General features: G+C 31.6%; 2 protein-coding genes across 3 annotated transcripts; both read right to left on the reverse strand.

The window, feature by feature from the left end:
• Positions 1 to 2,855: 2,855 nt before the first annotated feature.
• LOC109339758 lies at positions 2,856 to 3,410 on the reverse strand. The gene has a single exon (XM_019577270.1). The coding sequence runs from the start codon at positions 3,408 to 3,410 to the stop codon at positions 2,856 to 2,858; it is 555 nt and encodes a 184-aa protein (XP_019432815.1).
• An 8,619-nt stretch (positions 3,411 to 12,029) lies between these two features.
• Positions 12,030 to 13,289, reverse strand: LOC109339756 (probable membrane-associated kinase regulator 6). Of its 2 annotated transcripts, XM_019577269.1 has the most exons (3): positions 12,735 to 13,289; positions 12,552 to 12,668; positions 12,030 to 12,413 (listed from the first exon to the last, which is right to left on the reverse strand). In XM_019577269.1, exons 1-3 carry the CDS (start codon positions 13,201 to 13,203, stop codon positions 12,400 to 12,402), a joined length of 600 nt encoding a protein of 199 aa, XP_019432814.1. In that variant the 5' UTR covers positions 13,204 to 13,289; the 3' UTR covers positions 12,030 to 12,399. The 2 variants fall into 2 exon arrangements, with proteins under 2 accessions (XP_019432814.1, XP_019432813.1); XM_019577268.1 differs by having other exon boundaries at positions 12,552 to 13,289.
• Between the last annotated feature and the right edge of the window lie 3,359 nt (positions 13,290 to 16,648).

A 16,648-nucleotide genomic window follows, 5' to 3' on the forward strand; every position in this document is an offset into this window, starting at 1 on the left:
ATGTTCTTGACCATCCTTTTTCATTGAAAGTTCGTTCACGATTTCCATCCCTTTTAAAGGTACGGTTTTTAGTAAAACTACGTATTCCGATTTAAGACGTTCTTTGATAATCTTACCATTTTAAAGTAAGTTATTCAAAGTATCTTTTAAGAGTTTTATGAGGTATTCATGTACTCATAAACCTTAACATCCTTTTTTTTTTACAAAAGTTTCTATTTTTCAACTTGTTTCAAGCCATGGTTTAAGGCTAACAACAAATAGAAATACATACATTCTCATTTTTCCAAAACACTTCCTAAAGGTTCCTTTGGTTTTATCATCATCCCCTTTGGCTAAAACAACCAAAATGCATGTAATACAACATTTTAACAACTCCATGAACACAAGTTGTTCATGGTTTCAACAAAATATTTTCATGAGTTCAAGAACAACACCATTTTCGGTTTTGAAGAGTGAGTTAGAAAGCGTTTTAAAAAATTTCAACGGTTGAATATGTTCTTGACATGCTCATGAAAAACATATTTAAATCTCATCAACATCCATTGGTTGAATGTTGAGAGATTAAGGATTGAAGATGGAATAAGTAAATGAAAAATGAGAGAAAAAGATGAAGAGAGGATTTACCTTCTCTTAGAAAATTTTGCAAATGAAAGAGTGTGAGAGTGAAGTGTGAAGTGTGAGGGTTTAAGGAGAGAAGGGAAATCAGATTTCCCTCTAGGCAATCATGGAAAAATCTCCTAGGGTGGCTAATGATGAGCTCATGAGATATTTAAGAAAGTGATGTGAGGTTTGCTTTATGGAAAAGCAATTTCGCATCCCAACGCGAAATGACCTCTTCACGGACACGTGCGATAAACACGCCCGAGTATTATCGGCCAATACTCGATCGGGTATTATAAATCGCCCGATCTTAATATCTGATTAGAATTTCGGATTTCGGCATTCCAAGTGAAAAATATTTAGAAATTAGGTATGGGTGTACTCAGGGTCTATATTGACCCGAAATGAAATTACAAAGCCAACGGTGCAATCGGAATTCGATTCCGAATTACGGAACTCAAAAACCACTTTTTGAGCCGTATCGGGTGAGATTCGGCCCCGACAGCGGTCCGAAACCGACTGTCTCCAAAAATCATGACAATTTACCACCAAATTGAAAATAGAATTTCAAGACTAAAACTCAACTAGAGTTTCGTCTAATTCTTTACCTAAAATTCCCAGAAATTCATTTTTGAAAATATAATTAATAACAATATTAACAAAATCTTATAATTCAAAATCGTAAAATTCGCGGTGTTACATTTCACATAGGAACTTACTCCTGACCAGGCTTCTTCAGGTACTTGGCCAACAAGTCTTTTGGTTGGGCACTTGTTTAGGATATAGGCTGCAATGGCTGGTGCTTCACCCTAATACTCATATGGCAGTTTATTTCCTTTTAGCATGCTTATGATCATATTCAAGATGGTTATATTTCTCCTTTCTGCTATGCCATTGTGTTGAGGTGTGTATGGTGTCGTTACCTCATGGACAATCTCTTGTTCTTTGCAGAAATCATTGAATTCACTTGATGTGAATTTCCCTCCACCATCACTTCTCAGAATATTTATGCATCTTTCAGATTGTTTTTCTACCAAGTTCTTGAATATCTTGAATACTGAGAATATATCTCTTTTGGCCTTTATGAGATACAACCACAGTTTCTTGCTCAACTCATCCACAAATGTTACAAAATATATGCTTCCCCCTAATGAAGGTGTGTCAAAAGGACCACACACATCAGAGTATATAACATGTAACAATTCATTTGCTCTCGAGGGGATGTATGCACTAAATGAGGATCTGGGTTGTTTGCTTATTTGACAGTTTTCATATAACTTGTTAGGGCCTGAATTGGTGGTAGTCCTTTGACCATATCTTTATTTCTTAGTGTGCTCAAGTCTCTAAAGTTCAGATGACCAAATCTCAGGTGCCATAGCCATGAGTCCTCTGTTTGAGATGTAGCTGATAAGCAATGTGTTTCGAAGGCTCTTAGACTAACTTGAAAGGTCCTGTTTTGTGCTAGAGGTACCCTTAGAATCTTCTTGTTTTCAGCATCAAAGATTTCTAGAATACCTTGATGCATTTACACTGAGAACCCTTTTACCACCAGTTGTCCCAAGCTCAGTAGATTACTCTTCATGTTGGGAATATAGAGAACATCAACTATTAGCACATTCCTCTCATCATTCCTACTGATCAAGACAACACATGTCCCTTCTGCTTGGATGAGCCTGCTATCTGCAAATCTAACATTGCTCTTCCTGCTATCATCAAAATTGACCAACCAATTCCTATTTCCAGTCATATGGTTTGAACATCCTGAGTCAATGTACCATCTATCATCATTGCTTGGCTCACAATCTGTAGTCATCATCAGCAATACTGGTTCATCATCCAGGCTTTCAGTACTATCTTTCTTGGCCAAGTGAGCTTCATTGTGTGTTTTGCCAAGATTCCTACCATGACTTAGATTTGATTGACATTCACTGCTGAAATGTCCAATTTTATCACGGTTGAAACATTTCAGCTTCTTCCTATCCACCATTTTCTTGTTCCTTGCCACCTCTGATATTCTCCTCTTCTTGATGAATGTTCTCAATGATCAGACTCAGACCTTTCTTGGTCAGAGAATTGAAGATTCTTAAAATTCCCATTTCTTTGTTATTTTCCTCTGTTTCTACCCCTTTGACCTCCCTTGCTTCCATATCCACCTCTTCTTGAGGTGTATGCATGTAAAGCCTGTTCAGCAGGCTTCTCCATTGACCTTTCTATTAGTCTTTGTTCATGAGCTTCAAGTGATCCTTGAAGATCCACTACTGCAATTCCTCCATCTTCTTAGATTCCTCAATTGCAACAACAATATGTTCAAATCTGGGGCTGAGGGTTCTCAAGATCTTCTCAACTATAGTCTGATCTGCAATCTTCTCACCACTTGCTTTCATTGCATTAGTATGGCTGATTACTCTATTGAAGAATTCTACAATCCTTTCACCCGAGTTCATTTGCATAAGCTCATATTGTCTTTTCATAGTTTGTAACCTTACCTTCTTCAATTGTTCAGCTCCTTCATTGCTCTTCTCAAGAATCTGCCATGCTTCCTTTCCTGACCTTGCCTCTGATATCTTCTCAAAGTGTGCTTCATCAACACATTGATGTAGCAAGAACAGAGCCTTGCAGTCTTTCTTTTTGCACTCTTTGTACACTGCCTTTTGTGCATCAGTTGATGCCTCTATCAGCTCTGGAAGTCCTTCTTCCACAATTTCACTTACATCTTGGAATCCCATAATGGTTGTCATTTGGATTCTCCATCGATTTAAGTTCTTTCCATCGAGAATTGGCAAATTTGCTGGTAAACCAGTTTGTCCCATTGATGTTGAAGAAGAAAAGGTCGCGGGATTGAGAGGAAAGAAGAAGAAGAAGGTTTGAACCTAGCTCTTGATACCAATTTTGTTAGAACATGAGAGATTAGAAAAGAAAAATTAAAGAAGATGGGAGAGATTAGAGCAAAATTGAAAACAGAGTGAATGAGGAGAAAACAACTTTTTATTTCTGTTTTTCCAAGTAGTTGGTAGTTAGGTGCACCCTTCCTTATATAGGAAGTGCACAAACCACAATTAACTAACTTTTGAATTACAAACTAACACTTTCTTCTATTCTATTAGTTTAGTGCCTAATACCATTTTGAAAGTAATGTGTTTTTATGTATGAGATTTTGTGTATAACGAGATTTTTAAATAATGTTAATTATTATTAAAGAAATTTTAAATAATTATGTAATTTTAGGATTCCAAAGAGGCTTAGGAACTTTGTCCCATAGTATAAACTTTTATAGGTGAAACATGTATAATTTATAATTATTCATCAATAATATGTTTCTGTACATTGATTAATGATGTTAAAAATATTTCATATTTTATTTGTGTGTAGTTGTCTAATATAAGTTTTTATATAAACTGAAGGTATTAATTAGATAGTTATTTAAATAGTCAAGTATTATTAGTGGTGGGGTAATGTATGATTGGTTCATATTTTAAACTTTACATGGACTTAGTAAGTTTTGCACCATTTACATTAAATGAGACTTCTAATTTGGACTTGATCTTGTTGGTCTTAGTCCAATATGATTCCTAGAAACTAACATTCTCATAATCAAAGAAATACTTTAGTAATATATAAATTTATGCTTCACTATATACACACACAATTGTGTGTATATATTCTAAACTTAATTTAATCTTTGTTATTTTTTTATATATTCTAAACATTGTATATTTTATATTATGTACTAATAACTTAAATTTAATTTTGGCATCCGATCCTTTAAAATTTAAAACCCTCCTCCGTGAAAATATGTGTTCTCTAATTTCCTTGGTCTTTGTCTAAAATGGTTATGGTTGTGTGAAATATAGAAACTCATTCATAACTTAATAATCAATATGTCCAATTCTACTTTTAGACATGCGAAAGATCGAAATTGGAACAATGTTGTCAATGGGATTTTTTTTTCCAAATTCTTGGAAGAATCATTGCTAATATCTATTCTACATCTCATTATTTATTATTGGCCTACATCTTTTAAGAGAGGGAAATAATAACACTACTATTCACTCCTCATCTCAATTCAAAAGAATATTTTTTTATTAAAGATTAATATTTATAATTACCACCTACCCATTTATAATTCCTCATCTCAGCCATATTTCACACAAATAGATTTTTTATTTATAACATTAAATATTTATTATATATCATTCAAGAGTCTTACCACATATTTATTATTATAACCTTAAGGGTGCCTTTGGTGGATGCACATGTATGCTCTACCATAATGAGTGTCACTATATGTATTATGAGATTGTGATTGGTTGAAAAAATATATTTAAGTTAAAATTTAATTATTAAGTATTTTTCTGACCAATCATAGCTTATTAAGTATTTTTCCTGCCTTTGGTAGAGTAGAAAGAGAATGGAAAGAGAGAGTTTAAGGGGAATAAACTTCTTTCTCTCTCTTGAGAGAAGAGAGTATGAAAAGAAAGAAAATAAAAATGATAGGAACTACTAACTTTCTGTTTTTTCTCTAAAATGAGATGAAAAACTAGATTTAAAAAGAATAATTGTATTTACTATAAACATTTATCTTTATCATATGTTCATTATTATTTATAAGTCATAAATTATCCATTTAATAAAAACATATTTCTCTCTCTTCTAATCATATTTCTTACCAAACAACTTTTTTTACAATCAACTCATTTTCTCATCTATTTCTCTCTACTCATACTTTTTCTTTTTATAATATCTTCCTATTTTCTCCCCTAAATCAAACAAAGCAATTATTAGTTCTCTCTAGTGGGGGTAGTGCTAGAAACATTGTGAGGTATTTCAGCTAGCCGGCCGTTCACTATGTTAATCTTTTTTTTAACTATGGTTGTTTTCAAAATTGAAACCAAATAGCTTTATCTTTTGAGATATTATCATTAATGTTTTCGTTGTCCATGGCTTTATTATTGGGGTGACTAGATAGCTCCTTTATGATGAAAGAGGATACTCTTTTTACAAACTTTATTATTTGAATATAAGATTTATATACAATTAGTAAATTATTTATTATTCATTTGTACTTTTAAAGAGTAAATAATTAAATTTAAATAGAGTGTAATATTAATGGACTCACAGTGTAAAGAATTATGCACAATCAGTGCATTATCCATCCTTCATTTAGATTACATTTTGTGAAAAGTCAAATATAATTGAAAATGAATAGTAGATAATGGAGTGACAGTGTAAAAACTTTTACACTATCGGTGTATATATCTTTTTCACTTTTTCTCATTTAAATAATAGGTAATGCAATGATAATATATAAAATTTATACATTGTCAATGCATACATTTTTCTCTTATTATTTTACATATGAGTAATTACTTAGCACATATCTTCAACCGTAATTGCAAGGACAAAAGTAAAAACACATGCATTTTGTCCTGTGTTTTTGTACTTTTAGTATAAATGTTGTTTACTTTTCCTTAATTAACCCGATAACCTATGCTTTTAGATTTAAAGATAGATTCAATTATGACTTCTACCTTCTTGCTAAAAGCCATAGTGGAATGATCAACATCACCAACAAGTGTCATGTGTAAGATTATGGTCACCCACAACATAAGCTTATCTAGCAACAATATGATAAAGGTACTAAGTTTTTTAAATTAAAACGGTTTTAAAGTAGCCACTAAGTTTTTACGATTAAAATGTAAAAAAAAAAAGTTTTGTTCAATTTAGGAAAATAAAGTCATAGATTATCTTTTTTAATAAATTATTTTATCAATAAAGTAATTATTAAAAAATTTATTTTTATGTTTCATAAGAATTTATCTTGCTCTAATGTATCCATTAATTATTAGATTTGTTTATCTTTTATTTATTTAAATATTAAAAGATATTTTGATGTTTATTATTAACATATCCAATTCAAGATATTAAAATATAAGCAATAATATGCACTCCGTATCTCAATTTAAAATGATATATTTTGGTTATTAATTATTATTCGTCTACACCCTTCAAGATCGTGGAGTAACAATACTAATATCTACATCACATTTTGGCTTAAAATGATAGATTGTTTTATTAAAAACAATATTTATAATTACAAGCCTATCCACTTCAAGAAAGTGAAATAACATCACTAATATCTACTATACATTTCACCTAAAAGGGATCGGATAGTTTTTTTATTAATGATTATCTATTATTCATCTACACCTTTTAAGATAGTAAAGTAGCATGGCTAATGTCTACTCTACATCTTAGATCAAAGTGGTAATTTTTTTATTAAAGATTATTATTCGCTCCTATCTTTAGCTCAAATCAAAGGGATGTTTTTTATTTATTAAATATTAATATTTATAATTACCCGCCTACCTGTTTTTGTATTACAAGTGTATCCCTGAATATTATAGATAATGAATTAGTTTATTTTGGATTGTAATTACCTGTCATATCAATTATCGTTATTGGGAATTAAGCTTTGAACTTTTTGGTATTTCTCACCTACATATTTTAAAAGAGTAAAGTAGAAACATTAGTATAAGAGTAAATTACACTGACACTCCCTGAGTTTTAGAGAAAGTACATAAATCACTCCTCACTTTTCTATACCTACACAAACCTCCTAATTTTCATACTTTTATTACACTGACCACCCATGCGTGAGAAATACATATATTTTTGAATAAAAAATGTGATAAATGCAATTAAGTGAAACAAAATATGGTATATTGTGGAGAAAAATTCAAATAATATATTAGTCGATACTTCTTTATTATTTTTGGTTCATTACGATATAGTATAAGAACGATTTAAACAATATCTCTTTAGAATTGTTGATACATTTTGTAACCAAAAATAATAAAGATATATTGATTTGTATATTATTTGGATTTTTCTTCACAATATAGTTTAACTTAATTGCATTTATCACATTTTTTGTTTAAAATATTACACTTATTTCTCATGTAGGGTGGTCAGTATAATGAAAGTATAAAAACTATGGGAGGTTTGTGTAGGAGTAAAAAAATGAGGGGTGATTTATGTAGAGGTGATTTATGTAATTTCACTAAAACTCATGGACTGTTAGTATATTTAACTCTTAGTATAATGTCCAGTTAGCATCTTAACTCAAACAGATAGATTTTTTATTTGTAAAATTAAATGTTTATTATCATCCGGTTCAACATTCTTACCTTTTAGTTCTCTCGGGTATTTTAGCTAACTGGCTGTTCACTTTTAGATATGTTGATCTTTTTTTACTATGGTTGTTTTCAAAATTGAAACCAAATAGCTTTATCTTTTGAGACATCATCATTACTGTTTTATTGTCTATGACTTTACTATGAACAATGATCATCTCTATTAATCGAAAGGCAATTACATATTTTTGCACTTATTTTTAATGGTAAAAGTGTACTTTCATTATAATTAAAAGGATAAAAATATTATTAGAAGTTACATTTTCCTTTATTTTTTAAAGCACTTGTATGGAGATGATCCTAACTCTTTAATATTAGGATGACTAGATAGTTGCTTCATCACACTTCAAACTTTTTAGGGTATTACCTAGCTACAAGTAGAAAACATTGGAGCCTTATGATGAAAGAGAATACTCCTTTTACAAGCATATTTATTATTTTGCTTATTTTTCTTGATACTACCAATATTTTCCCTTCATCCTATGGATAAGAAACTAATATATTTCGAAGTGTGTTATTATTTCTCTCAACAAATATTGCTTTAAAAAATTGAACATTTAACATTTTAATTATTTTAAGGATCTAACGAGATACTACTATACCAATGTTTAGTTGATTATTTATTATTATTTTGCTTATGAGTAAGTAGTTTAGTACATCTCTTGGGGTGGGATCCCCTCTAGTACTAGAGAGTCTAGTACTGGATGGGATTAAGACAAGTGACAAAATAATTCATTTAACGGTTATGATTACATGTTATTTTTTATTAAAAGTAACTAAGAAATTTCAAAAAAAAATCTAATCCTAACATTTTAATATACTGAGATGAGTTGAACTCCATCTCTTGAACCGTAATTGCTGGACAAAAGTATAAATACATGCATTTTGTCCTTCTTAATGTTTTTCTACTTTCAGTGCAAATATTGTTTACTTGTTTCTTTAATTAACCCGAGAACCTATGCTTTTAGATTTAATGATAGATGCAATTATGGCTTCTATATTCTTACTAAAAGCCATAGTACAATGATCTACATCACCAACAAGTGTCATGTGTAAGATTATGATCACCCAAATTATAAGCTTATGTAGCAATTATAAGTAGAAAGAAACAGAGAAGTCAGAATTATCAAACATTGGCATTTCTCCGAGAACATCTTGTCTTTGTCCCCTTCTCACTCATACTAGCATGTGATGAACTTGTAGCTCTTAGCCAAAATCCTACACCACCTTCATAGGCTAAACATTGGGCCAGCTAAACGTTAGGTTAGATTCCATTTGGGAATGACTTAAACTGGAGCTTTAAGACCCATATTTTGTTGGGACCATTTTATATTTGTTAAATAGAAATAATACAAAGAAATTGCAAGATAATTTTATCATCAGTAAATTGTTTTCAAATAGTACCTTTCAACGATATAAAATATCATGATGAAATAAAAAGATAATTGATTGTTATCCAAATAAAAAATTGTTGGGAATGTTATCGAAATAAAAATATTCAGAACTTTTTACATATTTTACATACAAAGGCTCTAATTGTTAGTAATATAATCTTACCCCATGTTTTTCTATTTGGATCTACTTGTTTTTATCATGTCTTTTCACCTGGATTAGAATGATCCTTGAAGGTGAAGTTAAACTAAAAGGAATACCTAAAACTGAGACCTTACCAAATGCCATTAGCTTGTGAATACAATAGAAAATATTTTTTTTTGACTAAGGAGCTACTGCTATTTCAAAAGCAATGATTTTTGCAACTGTACCTGTATTTATTTCAAAGAGACAGTATTTGCTTTTTATGCAGACAAACTTCAGTTAGACACTGACATTTTGATGTGTCTGTAGAATTTGCCTGTCTTTTAGGACGACCTAGCATGTTCCATTATGATTCTTATATCTAATAATCGTTCTTGGTATCATGATTGTTAGTTACATCTTAGAACTGGTACTTAGACTAATACTTGTAACTAAGGACTTAACAACAAGACAATGGTTCAGTAGTGTAAGACTTTATTTGATTCTTAGGATTGAAAATTCAATTCTTGTGAGCAACACTTGTTAAGAGGAACAATCACGAACCCTGAAAATGGTTAGTTCCTTACTAAAAAAGGTGAGAAGATACCTTAGTAATACAAAAAAAAAATATCTTGGACTTGATATGATCTATATGGCAGCTCAGAATGCAAACAATGTTGTACTTACTGATCCGCAATTTCCATTCACTGTATCTTTAAAACAAAAACATGATGCTTACATACTAAGCGTGAAAGATTTGTGAACAAGAGACTTAAATAATGAGTAATGAAATACTCTTAGAAAATCAGCTTACAAATCTTCTTATCTATATTGTAAACCAATCAATAATATGTAGCATGGATGCAGATCAGCTTACCCTAACCTTATTTCCAACTATGTTCCAATTGAGTGAAATTGTGATTTCTACTTAAAAAATTTGAGTAGTGAAAAATATACGATGTTAACTTTTATTACATGTCAATTTTTTATTAAAAAAAACAGGTTTAGGGACGTGCCTTTGAGACGGACGACATTCATTCAATATATTATGCCACATTGTCTTACATAAGGATCCTCTCTTTCAAAATTTTCATGTTACCATTTTTCGAGTGAATTAAACTTCATAAAATAATATTAAAATATTAATTTTTATTTTTAATTGAATGAAATTTTCTAATTGAATTCAAACACAAAATAGACATAAATGAGGAATATATGATCCCATCATGCACATGTCACATTTGAATAATGATCTTCTTTATTAATAAAAATGTAATTACATGTTTTTACACTTATTTTTAGTAGTAAAAATGTAATTTCATTATATTTAAAAAGATAAAAGTGTCATTATTTTTTGAAGTATTTAATGGAGAAAATCCTAACTCGTCACATTTATAATTTTGCCTATTCACATTAAAGTGATGATTAGTACATGAGGTGGGGCCTACCATATGGCCCATGTAAACATGATGAGATGTGGCCCTCGAGAAGAAATGGAATTAAAACGTAGCTTGAAACACGAGCATATACTTTTCCTTTGATAAAGTGTAACTTTTTATTTTGGTTTTGTCTGCGAAAAAATATAAATACGGAAAATATGGACTATAACTATAGTCGTGCTGTGATTACAGATGAACCAATCTGCCATATAATAGTCATTTGTACTTGCAAACCTCGATCTGAAACCATTTCACCAAACCTATGATGAACATGTCATTCTTGCTAGCCTAGGAATAAAATCCTATCTGACCTCTGTATCATAAGCAAGGTTTAAATGGAAACTCAAAAAACATTGACTTTTCCGACAATTGCAAACATTTGTGATCCATGACTCGATGCAGTCTTAATTATGCTCGCAATATGATTTTAGCGACTCTTAAAATTTTAACATATCAATATTAGTGTAACCGTAGTAAACTCAAATTTAAAACCTTGAAGGTGTTCAACTTTAATGAGTATATCAGGATTTAAACAAATACTTTAGCCTTAGAATAAGCTTCTACTTCTAAAATATGTTAGAGATATAAATCAGTCTTTTGAGGTGATCCTAATATCTTTTCAAGCTGGTGAAGAATTTGATCTTTAATCATCTCAATTATTTGAATTACGTAAACATATGCTTCTTCAATACTTCACAATTTTAAATTGGGTAATGACTATATAAAACTTTACACCCATAGTAAACTCATTTGTAAACTTTAAACAATATTTTCCCCTCAACAATATAGAGTCATAACAGTTAACTTGAAATGATATATGAAATGACCATTAGTTGGGAATGCCCAAAAGGAGTCCACCCACCTGCCGTTATTGGGAGGGTAAGATAATATCAATTTAGTATGCTGAATTGATTATTTTTTTATAGAACATCTTGTTACTAATATAATGTATTCACCACCTTCATGATCCTAATTATGTTGTCAAATTTGATATAGTAATGTTTAAATTTACACAATAATTTTTTGTTTGTTTAAATTAAGATGGTGCTATAAATAAATAAAGTTGTGAACATGTAATATTATGTTCTTATATAATGTAGGTAAAGAGCATCGTGACAAGGTTGTTGAAATATTGACAAGGTTGTTGAAATATTAATATAAATGCATGTGGACTTGACACTCCAAAACGTAGTAGACTGAAATTATCTTTGTGAGTATTGAAGTGTATTGCAATGCCGATTTTTATAAATAAAAAAACGGTCCAAAAACCGCATATATATGTATATAATACATATCCGTTCATCTAGGAACACATTTTTAATTCCAAAATCAGTTGAAGAACTTCACTGAAATAAGGAAGCAGATTCTCATCTATAGTAAAAGTGTTTCTCCCGATATTAACAAGATAAACAAACAAAATTGTACTCCATCTTTTCCCAATTTGATCTCAATAAAGCTAGAATAATTCCAGAAAAAACAACATATTTATTTCTTATGTCATTCCATTGATCATTCAAATAAAAGATAATGGAGACAGAGGATGAGTAATATATGATAGTTTGGTCTTGTATATCTTCAGTTCACATGTTCCTCTATTGATCTTTTTTCCTCTCTCATTTTTTATATTTATCTTCTCCACTTTTGGAACATTATCAACTCATTCTTTCTGCATCAAAGAAACATTAAAATGTTTATGTCAGTAGCAGAAAAATACATAATTCTAACAAGGGAAAAAGCGAAAAACATATGCTTAAATGATATTTTTATATACATATGTGTATTGTGTGTTGAAATTTGTACATACCAGTTGATCTCTTGCAATGCAGAACTGCCTCATATATTGAGCTTTCAGAATCACAGGAGTTGCGCCAAGCATCTTCGGAATAAGGTACGCTAATTCGCGGTGTCGATTCGGAATAGTATCCCCTATTCTTCACTGACTGAGTTCTTTTAACAACAGCTTCATGGTTTGAACTTGATTTGTTATGACCCCTCAATTTTCTACACAAAGGCCTTAAGAAATTCAGATACTTTAGAAATATTCTCCTTGATAATGTCCTGCACCTCTTTAAGGAAGTGCATCTAGTAGGAGCAACATTTTTAGGTGCATGTGAAGATGAAGCTATGCTTGGATTAACATTTAAGGCCTCATATGATTCCATCTTCAATGACTCAACAAAAAGAGGCATAAGGTGACCATTAGAAAAGAGTTTATCTGCATCAACATGAACAAGAGGGGATTGCGAAATCGGAAAATCGAACTTGAAATCATGTGAATAATTCTTAAAGAATCTTTTAGAGGGTGGCATTCTTGGGTCCATCTCAATGAATGAAGCTTCATCAGCAGCATCAAGAGAAGTTCTATGAGAGCTATCTAGGATTTCTAGTGAAGGCTTCAAATTCACTAACCAACTACAAGAGAAGCTTTCAATTGAAAGAGTCTGAGAAGTTTCCATGGTTTCTACTTAGAAGGTATGAAGGAATCTGAGATGATTGACAAATTGGACAGCGTGAGTAAGGAATACAAGGTGTGCTAAAGCTAGCAAAGTTTCTATTCTTATGAAGCATATCTTTAAACTTGTATGCATATATATATATATACACATTTCTCATATAAAAAATGAGAAATGTGACATGGAGTAACAAGTGAGAACATTTCTCTTATAAAAATGCAAAAAATAATATATCTAAACCTTATAATTTTACATGTAATATGATAATCATATAGTACATGTATATTTTAATCTTAATTATTTAAATAAAATATAATTGTTCATATTAATATTAATTGTTCTCATTTTTTTTATAATTGTTCATATTAACGTATTATTCTAATCGTGAGTCACTCCTCATAATACAATAATACCTTAATATATAATCTCTCTCCAACAATTGGGTATATGGCTGTCTGGCAAGGGACAATGAAATTTAATAATTATAATTGATAAAGTAGAAAAGAAATAGAAATGTGAGTCCCCACCAGACCCATATGTCTTGTTGCATTAGTAGTTACCCTCATCCTTTCCTTTTAATCATTTGCTGCTTTCAAATATTTACAAGGGACTTGGTTTGTTTCTAGAATGTAGTTTAATTTACCATATCATATTCTATTCAATGAAAAAGGAGTAGGAGGTTCATGCATATCATTCAAATGTGTTACATTAAGGCTTTGTTTGGGAGTTAGGAGGGAAAGGGAAGGAGAGGGATGAGAAGGTAAAGAGGGGAGGAAGGAAAAGAAAAGGAAAGACAAATTCAAGTAAGCCCCTCCCTTGTTTGGAAGTATGGAATTTAGATAGGAGGTGAATGGAGAGTTAGTGTAATACAAAATATTATTTTACCCTCATTTAAAAAATCAAATGTATTATATAATGTACAACAAATATGCATAAATGTAATTAGAAAATATTAGTAAGGGTAATTATGTATTTAACATTGTTTTTCTCCAAAAAAAACCCCAATTTAGGGGAACACCAAAAAATGGTATAATGAGGGCTTTGGAGGATTTTAAAAATTCTCCAAACCCTCCCCTTTCTCTAATCAAACTCCCAAACAAACAAGGAAATCTCATCCTAAGCCCTCCCCTTCCTTCCCCTTCCTTCCCCTTCCTTCCCCTTCCTTCCCCTTCCCTCCCCTTCCTTCCCCTTCCTTCCCCTTCCTTCCCCTTCCTTCCCCTTCCTTCCCCTTCCTTCCCCTTCCTTCCCCTTCCTTCCCCTTCCTTCCCCTTCCTTCCCCTTCCTTCCCCTTCCTTCCCCTTCCTTCCCCTTCCCCTTCAAAATAAGTCTCCCAAACAAAGCCTAATAATCCATAAAAATTAAATAGAACCATTTTTTTGCTTTGGAATTTTGCCTTTAAGTTTTGTTAAATAGAACAAAAGTAAGCGAGGGCAATTTTTGTAATTGGACATGCTCAATAAGGAAAAGCAGAATTAATTAGTTGAAAACTTGAAATCCTTCTAACGGTTGGAAATGCTTGAAATATGTTATTATATTAGTCCCATATTCTCTAGTATTAGAATATATTAGAATATCAATGTTATATATTGGACTCAAGTTCCTTATTGTAACGTGCACCAGATATAAGTATCAAATATAAACACCTCATGAGCAGGTGGGCCCATGAGTGTGCTAGAATTTGTAATCTTTATTATCTAATAATATTTTGGTAGCCGTTCAGCACTCCCGAGAACGTATACACAATTGACCGCTTCTGCTGTACCAACGTAACTACACATGACGAATTAATTAGTAAGCAAGGGAAATCTTGTAATTACACATGTACAATTTACAAGTAAAATTGGTGATTCATTTAGAATATATTTAATAATATTTAAATTTTGCACTAAGTATAAGTGAGGTGGACCTCATACTCAGTCAACTATTCTTCAACCGTTCTTTGATATTACTCATACACTTATGAATATTTTAAGACTTTGGAAAAACATAAGACTTAATATAATAACTATAAAGTATCGCATTGTATCATATTATTGTGTGCATGTAACCTAAATGACATTGATGTGTTATTTTATTGGAACATTATTATATGCATAAGATACTCTAGACAACATTATTGTTTCAAGAAAGAGATAAAAGCGAATTTCCATTGGTCTTTTGAGTCATGCAATTTTCTTTCTAACCATACGTCGGATTGGAGTGTTATTGAAGACACATAATGTTGAATAAATCCATCAAGAAATTGTTCTTTAAAGTAAGCATGGCCTTTAAAATAATCCAATGGAACAACTATTCCATAAGGTAGATTAGATGAGGAAGATGAGATAAAATGAGATGAGAGATAAGATAAAATGGGATGAGAGTTTAGGAATTGGGATGAGATAAGGTAGATTCCCCTCAAGTTGGATTGTGAAGGTTGCAAAGGCCCAACTTGCTGATGAAACCATGAAAAATGCGAGGTTGCAAGGATTTGGTGAACACATCTGCTAGTTGGTGAGCAAAGGAGATGGGGAGCAAATGCACCAAGCCTTGCTGATTTTTTTCTCGAATTACATGACAATCAATCTCGATGTGCTTTGAGCGTTCGTGAAAAACTGGATTATGAGCTAAGTAGATGGCGGAATGGTTACCACAGTAGATGGAAGTATGAGAGGATGAAGGAATGCGAAGATCATTGAAGAGGTATTGAAGCCATTGTAGTTCACAAGCCAAGCTTGCCAAGGCTCTGTATTCTGCTTCTGAAGATGATATGCTGACTGTTTTTTGCTTCTTGGTTTTCCAAGAAATGATGGAGTTGTCAAGGAAGATGCAGAAGCCAGTGGTTGACTTTCTTGTATCTAAGTAAGAGGCCCAATCTGAATCTACAAAAGCTTTGAGAATTAAAGAAGAGCCAGTTGCAAAATAAAGTCCTTGGACAGGACAAGCCTTTAGGTAGTGAAGCACTCTAATGGGAGCTTTATAATGAGAATCCATAGGTGTTGACATATACAAACTTAATTGTTGGACAAAATGAGATATGTCAGGTCTAGATATAGTTAAGTAAATTAATTTTCCTACAAGGCGCCTATAGGAGGAGGGATCAGGCAAGGGAGATCCCTGATTTAATTATAATTTAGTAGAGGGATCATATGGTGTTTTGTTGGGTTTAGCGACTAAACAACCAGAATCGTCAAGTAGGGATAGAGTATATTGTCTCTAATTAAGATGTATCCCTGATTTTGACCTTGAAATCTCAAGCCCTAAGAAATACCTTAAGGGACCTAAGTCTTTGATTTTGTAAGATTGATCTATGACATGTTTAACATGGGTGATTTCAGGAAGGTTGTTCCCTGTGAGGAGTAGGTCATCGACATAAACTAATATAGCAGTAAAGGATTGAGCAAAGGATTTGGTAAATAGGGTTTGATCTGCTTCAGAGTGGATGTAACTGAGGGAGAGGAGTTTTGAG

This window comes from Lupinus angustifolius, unplaced genomic scaffold, assembly GCF_001865875.1.
Source record: "Lupinus angustifolius cultivar Tanjil unplaced genomic scaffold, LupAngTanjil_v1.0 Scaffold_95_84, whole genome shotgun sequence".
Lineage (NCBI taxonomy): Eukaryota > Viridiplantae > Streptophyta > Magnoliopsida > Fabales > Fabaceae > Lupinus > Lupinus angustifolius.